Genomic DNA, 18,845 nt, shown 5'->3' with positions numbered 1-18,845 from the left:
AAAAGAATATTTACTCTAAATACTCACATTTTTCGCAATAAACAGTTTTTCAATCATTAAAAAAATAAATATTTTTTTTTATCTTTTCTTAAAAAAAATAAATAAAATAAATAAATAAAAAAATAAATAAAAAAAACCTGTCTTTTTTTCTGAAAATTTTTAGTTACTTGCCCCTTTTCATAACCCCCATCCCTCTGAAGGCATCTTTTAATTTTAGAAAAAAAGATAATAGCGAAAAGAATCGATTCGTTTCTCAAAACAGTTCTTTTAATGTTAAAAGATATAAAACCGCTCAAATGAATCATTTAAACAGTTCAGTGAATCGAATGCAATGTTAAAGTATAGGAAAACGACTCAAAAGAACTGATTGGAAATCCAAATCAACTCTTTGAGCCGATATCAATGTTAAGAGATACGAAACGACTCAAATGAATCGTTTAGAAGTTCAATTCAACTCTTTGAGCCGATTTCAATGTTAAGGGATAGGAAACAGTTCAAAAGAATCGATTCATTTGGCTTTATGATTCTTTTAATGCTAAGAGATAGGCAAACAGTTCATTGAGTCGTTTATTCGACTCTTGATTCTTTTTCTCGCATTCGGCTCATTTTTAACCAATCAGAGGATCGTTCATTCGATTCTCGACTCTTTTTGTCTCATTCAACTCATTTTCAACCAATCAGAGATTTGCATTCATACGTAAGTTCATTACCCAATCAGCGCAACGGTTTCATTTTCTATGGCTCTCGCTCCTTGGCATAGAATAAACGATAACATAAAACTCTGCTTTACTTCATATTTACTGAAATTTATAAATCGAAAATTAAACGTATGAATGAAAAAATTCGCTCTTTAATATTAAAGGACTGAAAAGTAATATCTGAGCTTTACAGCATTAATATCTTTTTTATTTGAAAGGAAGAACCGAAACTGGAGAAGACAGCTTTTCAGTTGTTGTTGCCATTTTTAAATTGTTGTTTATCAATAGAATTTATTAATTTCGTAGATGAAAAGAAAAAAAAAGAGAGTGATGCATACCTTTCACTGCATCAGAATGCAGTATGCATTGCATTAATAGCATTTTCAATTCCCTTCATCCTTCAAGTGAGTTCATTTTATTAATCACCTCCGGAAACCGGTTGTGCGCAAGCATTGACATCGGGGTCATTCTCATTGGATGCGATTTTTCCGCTTGCGAAAACTCTCACACATACGAGTAACTTATTGGCAAGTTGTTCGCATGTAAATATTTTCAACCAATCAGATTGTCATTCACATGATACTCGAGTGAGAATGTACCTGTGTCTATTCGACTGAGTTGGGATTTTAGCAAGCTCCAATTGTATAAACGAAATGCTGTATCAAATGCATATGCGGATGTTTAGTAAGTATAAGTACTAACTCTGAATAAGCTTATAAAGTGTAGAGTACAAAATATTGTCAAAAAAAAAAAAAGAATCGATTCTTTTTCAAAAACGAACTTGATGAATCGATTCACAAAAAAGAGTTGATTAAAATATCGATTCGTTCGTTTTTCGCACATCACTATTGCTAAACAATTATTAGACAGTGTTAATAAATAAACAATAATAATAAATAAAATTTGTCATATTTAGTTTTTTCCATTATGTCTAGTTTTTTCCAATGTCTTGGAATAAATCGTTTTCTTCCAGGCAAAATTCCAACTCTGATTTGACATGAAATCAACCTATGTTGATATCAAACTGGAGCTAAACAAATAAGTAGGGTTCACACAAGAAATAAAATTTTAGTGGTCCAATAGGATCATCTAGGTATTCCTTTTGTGGTCCAAAAACTTAATATGGGGGGAAAATGCATGGGAAAAAATTTAACTTTACAATTACATAATTCACATTATGGTACACATCAAAAATTAATAATTGCCATCTATAACCCCCTAAAACTAATTAGGTTCATTAGTTCATAATGATTGAAGATTAGTATTTATTAAAAATTAAGTGTAAAAAAAGTAAAATAATATTAGTAAATAGAAAATAGAGATTAAAATCTTGAAACCAGATAAATAAATAAACGAGGCAAGCAGAGAAAGTGAGAGCTAACAAAATATTATCTTAAAAGTTAACTATTTAAAAATCAAATAAAGTAAATTTGAAAAGAGCAAAAAATATTTTATTGGTGTCAGTACATGAATGCAAAGAATAGCATAACATGTAAATTTAAAATTTCAACATTTAAATTTAAAAATGTTTGTACCAGACATTTTCTGTTATTCCATTTGAATATCCCGCATTTTAATTCCATACCACAAGCCTAGAGCAATAAAATTAGTACAACAGTTTTTTTAATAGCAAGGAAGTTGATTAATTTTTGCTCCTATTTTGTCAATTCCAAGCATATTTCCAGCCTACAAATTTGTTGGCCATGCATAGGATTTTAGTGACATTTGTAGAACACTTGGCAACAATTGTCACCATACTGGTGTGAACCTCACAAATAAGTTATGTAAAATGCTTACATGATTTAATAGGTGAAGGAACAGATGTTGTTGAATGATGTGACTTTAAATGAGGTCTTTCCGCTTTAGCTTGCGATGATCGCTTTTCCTGAAACAGTAAGAATGTGTTATTGAATGGCAAACACAGATGATGTTTCATATCAAAGATCAAATCCGAGTCTAAAATAACAGATATAAGTGTGGACTAAAATTCAAGAACAAGTTATTATTTTAAGGCATCTAAGATTTTTTAAATTCCCTGCACTAAACAATTTACAGGATCTCAAACTTTGTAATGACTATGTATAACAAGAATATAAGTTTATCATAGCAATAATTGACATCATTAAATAATAATGTTTCCGTGATAGTGAAATTTTTTAAAAAAATTCTTTCAACCTTCAATTCAACAATTTTAGTTACACTGGGGAATTATTTCATTTTACAAGTAAATCTAATCTTAACTGCCACACAAAAGTATAGTACATTAATTATCATACAGAAATTTTAATTTTGAAATAAATATTTTCACAAGAGAGCAGAAAATAAAGATCTTATATGGGTGGAACTTATTAAAAGTAATTAACTAAACTCTACTACAAAAGAGCAGTAACTTATATAGTTAGAACTTAAAAGTTCTCTATTTTATTAAATATCCCTTATTTTAAACAAGGAAAGATTACAGTTAGAATATTGAATTCACAATAAATTTTTAAGCTAATTAAAAGACAATACTAAATTAAATGAAAATAGCATTTCATGAAGGAAGAGCAAAATTAAAAATCGTCACCAGCCTAGGATGATTAAAAAGTTGTCTACTAATAGCCACTTGATACCCACTTTTTTTGTTGAGAATGCTAACATTATTTTATACCCTAAGCGAATATTATTTTATTTAATAAATATGGATTTATTATCAATATATTTCATAAAATTCTGAAAATTACTTTACTCTACATTTGTTTCTAGAAAATTTCTTCATTTTAGAAAGGAATCATATAGTATTTACCATATTTTGAGAAATGCCCCTCATTATAAATATCACGTTTTTTTTAATTGTTCAATATTTTTAATTTTTGAAAAAGCAGTGACTTAAAAATGCTATAACTGACCGCAGATCAATAGCAAAATTTCCTCAATTTGTCTTATAATATATCAAATGGAATTGCATCTTAAAGAAAAATATAAATTAATATAGCAAATATAATATAATTGCTTCGTAAACTGTGTTTTGTAATGTGCGCTTCGGAAACAAGTTGTAATATCTTAAACTTAGATACATAACCATCATTTCGTATCAGATAAATTACATTGAAAATTTAAAACATACAAGTAAATAAACGCAACATAAGAAATAATGAATAATTTACATCATTAGAAATAGATCTCGAAGCTTCAGGTGATTCCCTTTTTGGTTTTGTTTCCAACACAGAAAGTGTGCCTGTTGGACGAGGTGGAACACTAGGTGACCTTGGTTTCAATTTGCTAACTTTAGACGAACCTATTTGTAAAAGAAAAAAACACTTAATACTTTTGAATTCACAAATAGTATTTTTTATTGTGAATTTCAAAACAATAAATTCTCAAATTTTAAAAGGGGGTGCGTCAAAATATTCAGATATGAGCAAAATGAGTTTAAAATTATATTTAATATAGTTTAACAAGAGAGAGAGAGAGATAAAAGACATTTTGTACGCTGTTTCAGTTTTGTGATAAACTAACAAAACACCAGCAAAATGCAAATATCAATGAAACCATTAAATAATATTTAATTTTTATGAAATCTTAATACTATTGTGAATCAAAAGAAAATTTTCTGACTGAAATATTACACAGTAGCTGGACATGTGGACATAAAGGATGAAATATTAAATATGACAATGGGTACCTTCGTAAAATAGATCTATTAGAGGCAACCTCCAACAATTCTGAATTAGAAATATAATTATTTTCATAATAAACACTTAAAAGGCGATGTAATTGCTTGATTGCAGCTTTTTATTTAATCAAACATACAAAATATTTTGGTGGCATCAATACTTTTGAACATGGAATTTCTTCCAATCTGATTAATAAAGGTAATAAGCCACAACAATTATTGAGGCTCTTTCAGCAAATAACAAATATCTAATCTTTAACTAGTTTTTGAGAAGGTGTGTTAAAAACACTTGGACAAGTTATTGCATCATAGAATAGACATTAACTGAATTCTTTTTAATTTGTGTGCTGATTTCTTTCTTTTTTCTATAACTTCAATTATAAAATATTTTATAATAAATCTCTCAGTTTACATACTGTTTTTTGGCTTTTTTTACAATGTCAAGCAAAATACCCGCTATTATAGAGTTGTTTAAGGAAGGAAAATGAGAGTATGTGAAATCATTCCTTTGATCTGTATATAAAAATTTGAACTTCCAAACAATCGCTTTGGTGGGAATGAGATAGATTAAAAGTAAGACGGCTTGCCAGCCAATTGCTAAAGATTTCAATAAACGTTTGCACCTCCGCAAAAGGAGGTCACTTATAAACCAATTTATTAAAAGTATTAATTATTTATTAAAAATCTACTCTTATTATTTGCTTATAATTTTTCAATTAATTTATTTTTAATATAGTTATATTAAAAATTTTTTGTCCTTGTGTTCTTTTATTTTTTTGCTGCATCCTGTAAAAAGAAGATATCATTAACAGTTTTAAAAGAATGGGAGAAAGTTAATATGAAGAAAAAAAATTGGATCTATCTAGCTCATTAACTCGAGGCTTTAATTTATGCAAAATTTTAATGATTAAAGAATATTGATCAAAAAAATCACTACATTTATTTAAAATGAGATAAATGATATAAAAATGCCCAACTTGATACTTCTTCAGATTTCTTGGATTCTGTTGAACGACGTCCTAAATTAGGTGAAGTGGGTGTACCTCCTCCGCTAATGTTGCGTATCAGTGACTTGATAGATCTGTTTGAACTCTCTGAAGGAGTTTCCCTAAATGTAATGTGAAAAAATAAAAAACATATTTAGAAATGGTATCTAAGATCACTTTTACTAGTCCGATTTTCTTTTGAAAAAATGAATAAATAAAATATTCCTTAGATAATTTTTCTTCTAATATGGTAAATTGGTCAACCCTTTATCTATAATCTGGTTTTGTTAATTCCAAAAATCTTAAACCTGGACAAAAACAATCTTTTTTTTAAAAAAATTAATGTGGAGAAATTAAGCAACTTTGTAATTCCAGAATGCAGGTAAACGTCCAAATAATCGCTAAAAAAATACTTGACCAGTTAAAATTTATATTAACCCACTGACGGTTCTGCACATAAAAAGTCGTATTTTAACCTGCAGTTTTCTCTGCATAGCAAACCCAGTTTTTCTAGGCTATTAAATAGGTAAATAGTGTGTAGGGGTGAAACATTCTCCCAATTTTGCCCTGCTAAGCCACCAGTGGGTTAAACATGGTGTTTTAAAAAAAAATTTGAAAAATTTTGTCCACACTAACTCCTTGAACTCCAACAGGAAAATCCAAATAAAAAGTTACTCAGGGTGCTTCATTAATTTTTTGTGTTATGTATAAAATAATTAAACAGTTATAGTACTCACTGAGCTATGACATAAAAATCATCCATTAATTCGGAAGGATTACGAAAGATGGTGCGAGGAGGTTCTTGATAAGATTTTGGTTCATCAACATTTTGACCAGACTGAAGAGCTGCTAACTGTATAAATAGTATGAGAGAAAGGAATGCAAAATTAAACCTTAAATGAAACGAAATAAGAAAAATTAAAGGTTTTGAAGTCAAATATTACTAAGCTTACCTTCCTTTTCAGCTTTTCATTTTCGTCAGAAAGTTGTTGAAGTTTAATTAAATCTTCTTCATAACTCAGTAAAGTAGGCATTGCTTTAAGAGAAAGAATGATTAAAGTATATTTCAATAAATAAAGCATTATAAAAAACTTTTAATTGCGTATTTTTTAATTGATTTATGCATTTTATAGTAATTTCTAATTTTAAAGATTATTAAAATCGTTAATACTATCATTGTTGTTGCACATAAAATATCCGGTCTAAATACTCTCACTTAATAACTACTGACTAAATATTATTATTAATGAAATTAAACTTTGATTTAGTTTATTCTATAATCTTATTACAAGAGATTTACAAGAATGGTATGAAACTGTTAAATCATATGCATCTTTGACAAGGTATCCTCAAGAACGAATCATAATAACTTAAAACTACATTCAATAATCCAATAATAACACATAACAGCAAAATAACATGCTAGCAAATAGGTAGCAGATGAATAGAAACAAAAAGCAATTAGTAAAGTCTTTATATACTGTCTCTGAAACAGGAGGCAGCAATGCTATTCTGTAACGAAAGACTGCCGTTATGGATTCGTTAGTGATGACAGAAAATGACGTCGGTTGACATCACAACATAAACGAAACCAACCTTAAATTAGAGTATATGGTTAAATACGTAGAATATGATAAAAATTTATCGCTAACAGATATAACTTCACCGCATAAGATATTACACCTCAAAGTTCTAGTTCATTTAAAATTAAAACATATGAAGGATTGTGATAGTTTTTAGTTTTCCTTACTTAATACTAAATTATTAATTGAATATTAATAGTTAATATTAGATAGCATTAATAGTTAATATTAGATAGCATTAATAGTTAATATTAGATAGCATTAATAGGTAAAAATCCCTGTATAATACAGCTCAAAATCCCATATCTGGATGTTCATTTTCTGGAAATGTTGATTTTCTAGAATCTTTTTAACAATCAAAATGAACAAATCTGTCTTCCTTTTTCCAAAGAGAAGAAATTCCTTTTATTTTTTAATGCTTTAAATTTGTTATAAAATATCATTATTCTCATTGCTGTGTTCAGGTTACCTTAACATTTATACTGTTTTCATGAGCATATCTAAAGAGTTTTTGAAAACACAAGAGCAGTAAAAGACAAAGTTCCTTAAGAGGAATTAACTATGAATATTAATGAAGCTGGAATATTAATAGCGTTTTAAAGCACTCCCAGCTTACAGACTTTGTCACGACCCACGCTAAGGACTACAAATTCTTAGCCAATAAATTAGCCAAATACCAAAAGTATTTGCTGAATTTCAAAATTCTTAGCCAAAGGCATGTCTTAACTTCTGTGCTTGATTTTTTCACATAGAAAACTTCACATCAAAATACAATTTTTTATAAATCTAATTATTTTATAAAATGCAAATTTAAATTAAGAGTAATTTTGCAGTTACAGAGGAGTAAAGGAGCATTGAATGGGAGCAAGGATAAAAAATTTAGATATTGTTTTATCATCTTTGAGGAAAAGGAATAGGTTGGGGTCAGGGCCGGATTAAGCGCAAGTGGGGCCCTAGGCCATTCAAATTTTTGGGGCCCTAGGATTAAATTTTTTTCTCGTATATTTTTTATTTAGCAAATTCAAAATAAAAATAAATAATAAAATAAATTTTACTTTATTTTGTAAAATTAGAACTAAAAAAATTATCGTATTTTATTAATATATATTTGAAATTGATTTTTTTTTTAAAAATCATTGTTTTTCTTAATTTTTTTAAATTTATTTTCAAAAAAGTTTATTTAAGGGGGCCCCTAATCATTGGGGGCCCCAGGCCATGGCCTAGTCTGGCCTAATGAGTAATCCGGCCCTGGTTGGGGTTAATTTTTGATAATTTCTCAGATTAGAGCAGTAATATAAGGATAAACCTTAGGCAACATATGTTATTGTCACAAAAAAACATATTTTCTGCAAAAATATTTGAACGATAATATGCATCTTCTTGTTTTATTAACACAAACCGTAGGAAAAAATTTCGTCACATGATGTGGCAGCAAACCTGGTAATCTAAATTATATGGAAGTTTGTTTCATGCTTGCATAATCTCTCTTGTCGTTTACAATATCTGGACTTGATATAATTCTAATTGATTGTGTAACGTATCTAACAGAAACTACTGTAATCGAATAAAAAAATACAGGAAAATCAGAAAAATTCTCTTCAACCTTTTTTTTTATTTTTTATTTGAGATGAATATTTATTTTTCTTTTCTGTAGAAGGAATCATACTTTCGCCAAAGCACACATTTTTTCTTCAAATTTATGATTTATCGCATTTGGTGAGATGGTCCTACTCTTTTTTCCCTTTAAATTATAAATTTTTTCAATTGAAAACACTCAATTGTATTATTTGTTAAATTTTTTTTAATATTAAATTGAATTGATTCATTTTTCTAATTTGAAACTAGTTTTTTAATGTTATCTTTATATAAATATTTGTACTGTTAATTCCTTGCAACAAATTTTAAATAAAAAAAAAATGAGAGAAATGAGTCATTAGACACAAAAGAAAAAGTTCAACTCACCCTCAGCTTACTTATCCCCTTCATTTTATCAGTGATACTTATTTTATGACACTAAACATTGTTCAGTTAAATACCATTAAATCAATAGCAAAATGCTATTGTGTGAAAATCGTTAATTATCTTCAATTCACTATTTTTTTATTAAATAATAGATAATATACAATAATTTTTTGTCCCAAGTATTCCAGATTTAAGACTTCTCATTGTTGTTGTTGTCATGCCTATTTCTCAATGCCGAACAATTCGAAAAAAGCACTTTCCATTGTAATTATGTCTATTCCAGTGCTAAATAATTCCATATTATTACATGTTTTGTTTTCTGCACATTTAATTTAGAAAGGCAGAAATACACACAATATAATAAGTGTAATTAAAAAGCAGATTTCATTTTACCTGCACTTTGAAAGACAACACTGATAAAGTTATGAAGAGAAAGCAACATGGTATCTTGCCACTGCCGAGAAAAATAAACAGAGAAGTTTGGATGCTCATCAGCATTTTTCATGAAAGGCAAAGCTAGAAGAAGAAAAAAAATAGTTCCATTTTACGACATTGCAATTAGAAAAAGTAAAACAATTTTGCAACAGCTAGTTGTCAACCAATGGGGTCATTGAAACTTAAGCGAAACAAAAATTATAAATAGCATAGGTTCCCAACATGGGCACTAAAGTCTTCTATGAGAGCGATGGAGCATTCTAGAAAATCAGTAATAATTTGTAGGAGAAATATTTATTAAATTAAGGAAAATAATTTTATTTGTTTTATATAAAAAATCTTTTAATGGAGCATTATAATAAACCACGCTAGCTCAGTTTGTTATTTTAACATTTTAATTACAGTAAAATAATACAAACACAACACAAGACAAACATCAAAATCACTTTTTTCTACGTCTACTCAAATTAAACGTTTGAGAGAAAAATGCGGAGAGGATCATGGGTGAAGTTTACACTAGCACAGTCTAGCGGGAAAACCAGGCATTACAGCATTTTATTAATAAAAGATTACAAACCAATTTTAAAGTGAAAGCAACACATTGTTTTCTGTTCCTCACCACATATATTTTTATAAGAATAAAAATGAATAACAATTAAAAATAATATACTCTTAAGTAAGAGAACAAGATCATTAGAATGATCACTAATTGCAAGGTGTTAAAACTATTTATTTAATATAGATCATTTAAGATATTTAGAGTTACAAATTTTGTTCCAGGAAGGCATTCACTCCAATTAATAATAGGTACATAAAAAATTTAACATGAAATTATACATTATGAAGCTGCACTGCTAATTAGTAAATAAATAAAAAATAATTATGCGGTGATAGAAAATTTTATAATATAACTTAGCTGTTGAGGATCCTCATATTTTTGTATCTTAACCTCAGCTCTCCAAAACCATGTCCTTGCCTTCTTTCTCTCACCTCCTCTAACCAAGCCCCCAAAGCATACTCAACTCTTATTGGCTGTTACCACCATCACATAATAAGTAGGGCTATACTTGCTATTTCTTTTTTATTTTTATTTTTGGCTAAATTATTTAAGGGCAGAAAAGGGCAGGTGAAAACTTATGAAAGAGAAATTAAAACTTTAAAGTAATTATAGCAGAGCAGTGCAGCGAAGATAAAAGTAACAAAACATCATAAAAGCAATACCACATATATATAAAAGTAACAAAACATCATAAAAGCTATACCACATAAATAAAAATTTAACTCTAGGGCATACATGACAGTGTTCTTTTTTTTTATTTTTTTTTTAAATAGAAACAAGTGTTTTTGATTTTTCATTTTCATCAGGAAAATGTTACAATAATTTCGAATTTCTGCATAAATTTGTTTAAAAGTTGTTTAACATTCTTCCAAAGAGGTTCAAAGCAAAAAGTATTTTATTGTTGTACAATGTAAATTTTTTTTAATTACAAAGCAATGATGATTATTTGACGTTTATTTGACACCACACATAAATAGTGGTGTCTAATGAGCATGTGACAGAATCATGTGTGACAACTAAACATTTTAATTTGATACATCTATGTATGGGCATATCTTTCTTTAAACACCCATACAGACATGAGCTGTATGGTGCGTGTTGATCAGTGTTATCTAGTGTTCTTGTGTGTTAACACACACCATACAGCCATGAACTGTATGGCGTATATCAACAATGGTCAGTGTGGTTTAGTGTTGTGTGATAACAAAAATCAGATAATTTAAATTAACCCTTTATTCCATCAAAAGTCAAAGGAAGAGAAAGAAAAAAAAATATTCATAATTACCAAACCATTCTTTCCATTCAGGTTGTCCCTGAAGCTCTGAAGTCATTTTTTCAAAAAATTCAAGTAGTTTGTCTTGTTTCCCTGTTGATATACATGTGACTAAATACATTCTAAGCAAAGCAACCTCTAACTTCTTGGCTGTGCCTAGGAAAGAATGTTCTAATCTGGCAAAAAATCTCTGATCCAGGTGACCCCAGGCATCTCTTAGGGTAGCCAAGTCAGAATTCGCAATACAACTACTAAGATGTTCAACAATTCTATCAGGCTGTTAAAAAATTAACACATTAATTTAAAATCAAAAACTTTCTAACATAAGATCAAAATTGTAATAAGATTATACAATCAATCTGTTAAAAAAAAACTAACAGTAAAACACATACAAAGAATATAGAATGGTAAAGAAGTCCAGTTCTTAAAATACAAAACTAACACAGGAACGGCTTGGTTTAGAATGCTATACCAGAAAAACAGCTTACAGGATGAGCACAGATTTTACAGAGCATCATACGTACTAAGATCCAGCGCATTCGCATAAGAAGCAAAGTGGCCATCTGGAGATACATCACTTGTGTATCAGTTGTTGAGCAACTCTAAATGTAAGTTAGGTACATTGTCTCCCGCCAACTGCTGTTTTATTCTTTCTATGTCAAAATGTGTTAGCTAATTTAATCAACATAGATGACATAAATGGTTTCTCAAAGGAATATCTTTATTAACAATACAGTACCGTTTATCAATAGTGTAAAAATGTAGAGCAGACCAATAATAAATAAATAAATAAAAGAATTTTCTTCTTCTCCCCAACCCCAGTAGTGGTTGGGAGGAGAAAAGAGTGGGAACCCATTTCAAGAATTTCAGCTGCTATGCCTGTAAATATTGTTTTTTTTTTCTTTCTTTTATACACAGGAACCACACCTAACCTTACTGGACTGGTCTACATTATGTCTACAAAAGCTAGTCTTCTTGCCCTGAGTATATTCTTGACATAGGGATGCCCAGCATGCCTTGCAAGTCAAAAGTGGCTTTTTGATTTGCTTCCCCAGCTACCTTAAACCTTAATGAACTTATGATCGAAAAAAAATATTTTATGGTATACTCTGTTACAGTTATTTACAATTCAAAGAAAGGCTTTCTCAAAGTAAGGGATAATATATAGTTTATAAGAACTCCTACCGCCACAAAGTCTGAGGCCGTCTGGTGCTATGGAGACAAGAAGGTGCATTTTAGGGAGGGTAGCTTCACTCTAGGACTAACACAATAGACAGAAGAAAGAAATTCCCTTTCTCTCGCCAACCCGACCCCTACTTGAAATAGTCATATCCCGTTACCATAGTCACCACCGCAGGTCCAGACGAATGTTTGGGAGAGTTCTCATTTTAGACAAACTATACTTCATTTTGCAAGTTTTGTTTACGACTGTTTATGGAGGAATGTAATTTTGTACAAATGTGTAGAAATAACTTTGGAAAGAAATAAAATGTAATTTTTCTAAAATCAAAAAATAATAAATATATATAAAAAACATTAATGAAAAAATTTTTTACTTCAAAATTTTAATCCTTTAAATCACATCAATATGCTACTATATAAGTAACAGAACAAATTTTCTTTTCTGAGTAATAAAAGCTAACTTTTAAGATAAATAATCATTTTGCAAATTACTATTTCTTTCACTTGTATTTCTTTGATAGGTCATAATAATTTGCTTTGTAATCTTGCAACTGCATTTGTTCAGAATTAAAACATTTTTATTTATTTATTTAAACCTAGATTGCATACACCCAAATGAAAATTTTAATTCAGCATCATCCTATTACTTTCTAATGAAATCTAAGTTTTATAAAACCTTACAATTTTTAGATTAATATTGGCTGCTAACTTAGTATTGCCAAGATTTTGCGCCCTGCAAACCAAAATTAGTTGTACATCCGTGAGTGAAAAGCTAACTTACAAGAGCAATGCTGCTTATTACAAAGAGCAATATCAAGATGTAAAAATATCGAAAATTTATAAATAAAAATAAATATTGCTTATGTTAGGATAATGACAAGGATAAACCTAGAAAAAAAATTAGGTCTTTTAAGAAACAAAAATCTAAACACTTTAAACTGACCTTTTAAGAAATTCTAAACTTAATATTAATTAACAATAATTAAAAATCAATATATTTTTGCATACATTTTTTTCCATAAAATTATATAAAGATATAGGACATGCTGGACAAATACAATTTTAGTAAAATGCCATTTTGTTTTCGACGAAACTACAAATTATTTTTCAAAATTTTTAAGACTGAGCCATGTCAAAAAAATTTGCATGACTTGATAAATTATAAGAATATTCAACCAACCATTATGTAAATCTATCTATTGATGATACAAATTTTGAGTTAAGGTTCCATAAGCTAATAATTTTAACCTCAGACTTATGATGGACATGCTGGTAATGAAATGATTATTAGTTAATATAGATAAAAACTTTTTTTCCACTGATAAATTGAAAAACAAAGATTTTACATGGATTCATATTATCTAAACAAATTTGTATATAAATAGCTAAAATAATTTACATAAAAAGAAGAAAAAAAAATGATGATTACAATAATAAATTTCTTTTCATACAATATTTGAAATTTTATTAATAAGAAAGTATTCAGTAAAGAATGTAAAGGTAATTAATAAAAATTAAATATCATGGTAACCACCCCTTTTCTTTGATGAAAAAAATAATAAAATTTAAAATGAGTCATATCTAATTTCTAGCAATATGCTGATCTCCTTTAATATTTATAATTACTAGCGATAATTTTCGTTAGTCTTCAAAAAAAATCACCTAAAGTTTTACAAATAAATAATAATTTATTTTTCAAAAAGTAGTATTTGTTATAAATTTTTAAAGATTGATATAAAAAAAAAACATTGAATTACTCGAAATTGTTTGTCTTTGTCAGATTTTATTTCACTTTCAAATGCTTTAAGAGTCGATAAAAAACCTCGAAACATTAAATAATCTTTTACAAGTTCATCTCCAAAACCAATTGCGGACATCTTTTTATAAAAATAGTGAAAATGTTTTCATAATTCACGTTTTATAGCAATCATAATTTTGTGGGAGTCCGTGCATATTGTTTACAAACATTCAAGTTAACGAATGAACACGGCTGTGAGTTTTTCATCAGTTTTCTTTTCTTCTTTTTATCGCAGATTGTCTTGCTTAAAAACCTTTATTTAAATTTTAAACATATGATTGCAGCGCTACCTACAAAGATGGCGTCGCAGTACATGCTCTGCGTCACATTTGTTGTAGTTGTTGTAGTTCATTTACATCCAGGGACCCCATCAGAGGGGAAGCTGGGCGCACGATGAGCCCACTTAAAGCTTGGGGGGGGGGATTTTTACACTAAATAAAACGAATAGTTTGGGGAGGAATTTAGAATGCGCCCAAGAGCTTGGGGGGGATGGGGGCCACTGTTACGTCGCACTAGAGCTGCACAATGGGCTATTGGCGACGGTCTGGGAAACATCCCTGAGGATGAAACGAAGACTGATCGAAGAAAAGATGCCATCACAATTTTGATCCTCTGCAGAGGAGATGGCACCCCCGCTTCGGAAGCCCAACGACTTGCACGCGAAGTCGAGCACTTTACGGTAGCTCAGTTTAACGAGGACCAATACCGCACACCCTCGGTCCCTACGCAGACTGATCCAAGTGGTCACCCACCCGCTCACTGATTGCAGCCAGTGATGCTTGACTTCGGTGATCTGCTGGGAACCGTGCCTTAATGATCGGTCCGCTGCGGGACCTCTGCATCACATCAAATACATAAAGATTTTTACATTATTTTAAATCAGGACTAAAATGTACAATTTAATTTTAAGTAAAAAAGTCAAAAATTTGAGCGGAATCGGTTGAATAATCTCGTTAAATGAAAATACAATTTTTCTGTAATTTCATTATGCAAGAACTATTTGACCAATATTTCGCTTAAATTTTGTTTCTCGTATTTCAAATTGCACAGTTCAAAAATAATGAAAAAGTTGCATTGAGTTGAGTGCATTTGCAATTAGAGGCTTAGTTTATTTTTAGTTACGGTAACGTTAACAGGTATTCTAAAGAAAATTGAATAGGGAATTGATGCATTTTGCGTATATTACGAATTACTCTTCGATTTTGGTAGAAAAATTAACTCCTTGGAACCTTTTTTAAAAAAGTGGAAAGTAATACCAACATTGATGACGTTTAGTATCCTAATAGGACGGGGAAAAAAGTTTTTAAGGAATGTATTATGTAACAAGCAAGAGTTTTGAAAAGTTTTATAAAACTACTTCAGCTAATCAACCAAACTCTTTCTCGATTTTTTTTTTTTTTTTGGAGGGGGGGATTTTATCAACTACAAAAATTAACTATTACAGATTTTTCTGCGGAAAAGGCAGTAAGAAAAGTTAAATTCATAAAATCAATCACCATCATGCTTGAGAATCGGTATTCTCATAGCCAAACGAAAAAAGGTTGGAAAATCAGCCCGAAAAAAGAAGGAAAATTATTAGTAAGCATCAGAGAAAAAGACCACAGGAAAAAAAGTCGCGATACAAAATTAAGTCTCAAATAAATAAATATTATTTTAATAATTAAATCTTGATAAATTAATTCAACATTATTTTAAAATTAATTCGTATAAAAAGACTAGTTTGAAGTTCGTGGAAAGACAGTTTTCACCGTTCCTACTTTTTAAATGCTTTTATTTCATATTTTCTGTTAACTTTAAAATGTTCTAATATCGCTAATTATATTTATATTGTTATATGATGTAAAAATAATTCTTCTTCAAACGAATGACTTTTTTTATGTAAAAAAAAAAAAAAATCTGCGTATAATGAAGTAAATGAAAATATAAATAATTATAAGAATTAAATTGACTACAATTAAGGAGATTAAACTGACTACAATACTTATTTCATTTAAGGAGGAAATGAATTAAATAGTTGATATAATAATATACAGCATAGCCGACCGGCCTGTGTAGGGGTTAGGGAACTGCCCTTGCATCAGAAAGGTTCTGGGTTCGAATCCAGGGCAAGACATAGAGGTTCTTTCATTCTCTATACTATCTGTCCTTACAGTGGAAGCAACGTTGGCCACCTAATTGGCCTCTGAAAGAGTGGCCAACAAATCTGCCCTTCAGATGCCTATATGACCTAGGCTATTCTCCAGGTGGTCATTGGAAAAACAAAAATAATAATAGCATTATATTTAATGCGATTCAAAAAATCTTACTATTAAGTTTCAAGAAATACACTAAGAATAGTATGTTTTTAGAGAAAATGACTATTTAAAAACCAGCATTTTTAAATATAATTTGTGTCTTTTATTTAAATAATAAAAACAGTCGGAATTGAGATCTATATTAAACCAGTTGCTTGCACCACTTGAAGCGCACTAGTGTGTCACTTTTCTATGGAGTTGATTTCGCCAATCACACAGTTTCACAATAATTTAATAAATTTTTCAAAAATATAAACAGAAGAACAAAAAGTCTACATAGGAAATGCAAAAATTTAGTAAATCCTGAATGTTCTTGAACTTTCCTCTAAATCCTTGGACATACTAACTTATACAATGGACTATTTTTGAATTAATAACATTTTATAATATAGTTTATAAGTGAATGAAATTTTATCTTATGAAGTAAAAACTTCGAAATCATTTCTTCGTTATTAGCAATCTCTAAGAATTATATTCCATGAATTTGTAGCAGAAGTAAAAATGTTTAAATTGAAGCTAACAGCTGAAAATTCAAATATTTTTAAGAGGACACGATCTCAGAAAAGGTCACCAAGGCAATTCAGGGTTATAAGACTGAGATCTGTATTTATCTGAAAACATCCACTAACGGAGGTTCCTATCTTAAAATATCTCTCAATAGCTAATATAAAAAGAAGCATTGAGTGAGAAAGAGATAGGAGAGCTAAGTTATAAAACAGTATAAGAAAACTAAAGCTCGGTCGTTGATGGAGTTTGGTCGTTCTTAGAAGTTATCTGCATCAAAATTATTATCGAAAGTATACATGATTTTTCGCAAACGATTTTAATTTTAGTCCGTGTCATGTTCTCGCGTCTCGACATATCGATGAATAAAATTTAGCGTCTATAAAAATGATCCCTGATGATATAATGATGTGTACAAACAAATTTATCAAGTATAAACGATAGAGCTATTTTAAATAAATAAACAACTATTTTAAATAAATAGTTAACTATGTTTCTTGCACTTAATTTTATATCATAAAAATTAGTTAGCTTTAAAAGATGAGGTTTGTTTAAGAGATGCTTGTTTTTTCTAATTTATCTTTCAACTCTAGAAGTAAATCATTGATGGCATGCACTTTGAAGTTGTATCGTCAAAGAAAGCTCTCTAAATAAGAGCCTTACACATATATTTTAAATAGATTTTAATCTACTTATTTGTTTATTTAAATTTTTTGTTCCGATACTTTTTCCGCATTTACTGCAGATGTTTGTCCGGTCGTTGGAAGAGGTTTTAAATGTTTCGCCAACACAAAAAAAAAAAATTCCCTGCCACCCAAAAGTGGTCACTAAATAGAGGTAGTCTTTCCTGGAGGTTTCACTGTATACTATTTGAGTGAAGGGTAACTTAATGGTTTAACCTTTCATAAGGTCATTTTTTTTCTAGTAATGTTATGTTCAAATATTTTTGGGATTCAAATTAATTTCAAAAACGAATTCTTTTAGCTTATTACACAAAATAAATTTTTAAGACTATTTCTTTTTCCTGTAGGATTTTTAGTTTTATCTGCTGTAAAGAATTGTCAGAACTTGATATTTAGTACTTATTACTCAGTACTTATACTAAATACTATAATTTCAATACATACTATATATTTAGTACTTATAATCATTATTCGCCATCGCAAAGCTGGAATACTCCATCTGGAGAGACGATCGGATCGGAGCCTTGTCACTTCCCCTTCTCAGTTTTATAGGAATGTAGTATATTTTCCCATTTCTTAAGATTTTTCTTATTTAATTGTCAAAAATATTTTATAAAATTCCCACGACACTTTCATTTAGAACTATATTTAATATAGTTTTCAGTGCTCTAGAAACTAGCTTTAAATTTAAATTTCATGTCTTACAAGCATTTCATTAAAAGAACCTTGAATGCAGCAGAAAGTTTTGACTATTCTTCAATTTTGACTGAACACCACACATACTTTTAAGAATCTTTGTGAGGTCACAGACGCTGTTTAATAGTGCTCAAATGTGTGGTATAGCAATGTGAATTGCTCTTCTACTAGCAGACTGAAATAAATATTTTAGTTGTAATAAATAAAAATTGAGTAAATTTTAAATAATTATTTAGTAAATGCTTAAAGCAATGTAAATTTTTTAGTTTTATATCATATTTTCCACTGTTAGTCACTGACTTGGAACTAAATGGAAAGTTCAGTGTCAATCACTGATGACTGATGTGGACATTCAATGTGTTAATCAGTTAATAAAATTTTAGCATGAAATAAAAACTTAGAAATCATTTTCTCTACCTTGGCATTACAGCCTATTACATTTAACAAATTGGAAAACAATGAATTGGAATGAAAGAAATCTTAAGACTTCTACAAATCATAAAGAAAAATAATGGAAGAAAAATAATGAAAGCATAC

At 29.2% G+C, this 18,845-nt stretch overlaps 1 protein-coding gene across 1 annotated transcript in view; it reads right to left on the bottom strand.

Moving 5' to 3' along the window:
- LOC107442229 (WD repeat-containing protein 91) overlaps positions 1-14,328 on the bottom strand; it is a 29,549-nt gene extending 15,221 nt beyond the window's left edge. The window contains exons 1-8 of the mRNA XM_016055740.4: positions 14,091-14,328; positions 11,164-11,428; positions 9,278-9,400; positions 6,293-6,375; positions 6,077-6,192; positions 5,331-5,461; positions 3,845-3,975; positions 2,496-2,583 (exon numbers count right to left, since the gene is read on the bottom strand). Coding sequence (XP_015911226.1) covers positions 2,496-2,583; positions 3,845-3,975; positions 5,331-5,461; positions 6,077-6,192; positions 6,293-6,375; positions 9,278-9,400; positions 11,164-11,428; positions 14,091-14,210 — 1,057 coding nt within the window. The 5' untranslated portion in view covers positions 14,211-14,328. The remainder of the gene's footprint in view (positions 1-2,495; positions 2,584-3,844; positions 3,976-5,330; positions 5,462-6,076; positions 6,193-6,292; positions 6,376-9,277; positions 9,401-11,163; positions 11,429-14,090) is intronic.
- Positions 14,329-18,845: the final 4,517 nt, after the last annotated feature.

The sequence above is a fragment of the Parasteatoda tepidariorum genome, chromosome 2 (assembly GCF_043381705.1).
Source record: "Parasteatoda tepidariorum isolate YZ-2023 chromosome 2, CAS_Ptep_4.0, whole genome shotgun sequence".
NCBI classification, from domain to species: domain Eukaryota; kingdom Metazoa; phylum Arthropoda; class Arachnida; order Araneae; family Theridiidae; genus Parasteatoda; species Parasteatoda tepidariorum.
Note: the sequence above shows the minus strand (reverse complement) of the source record. Positions and strands in the feature narration are given on the sequence as shown.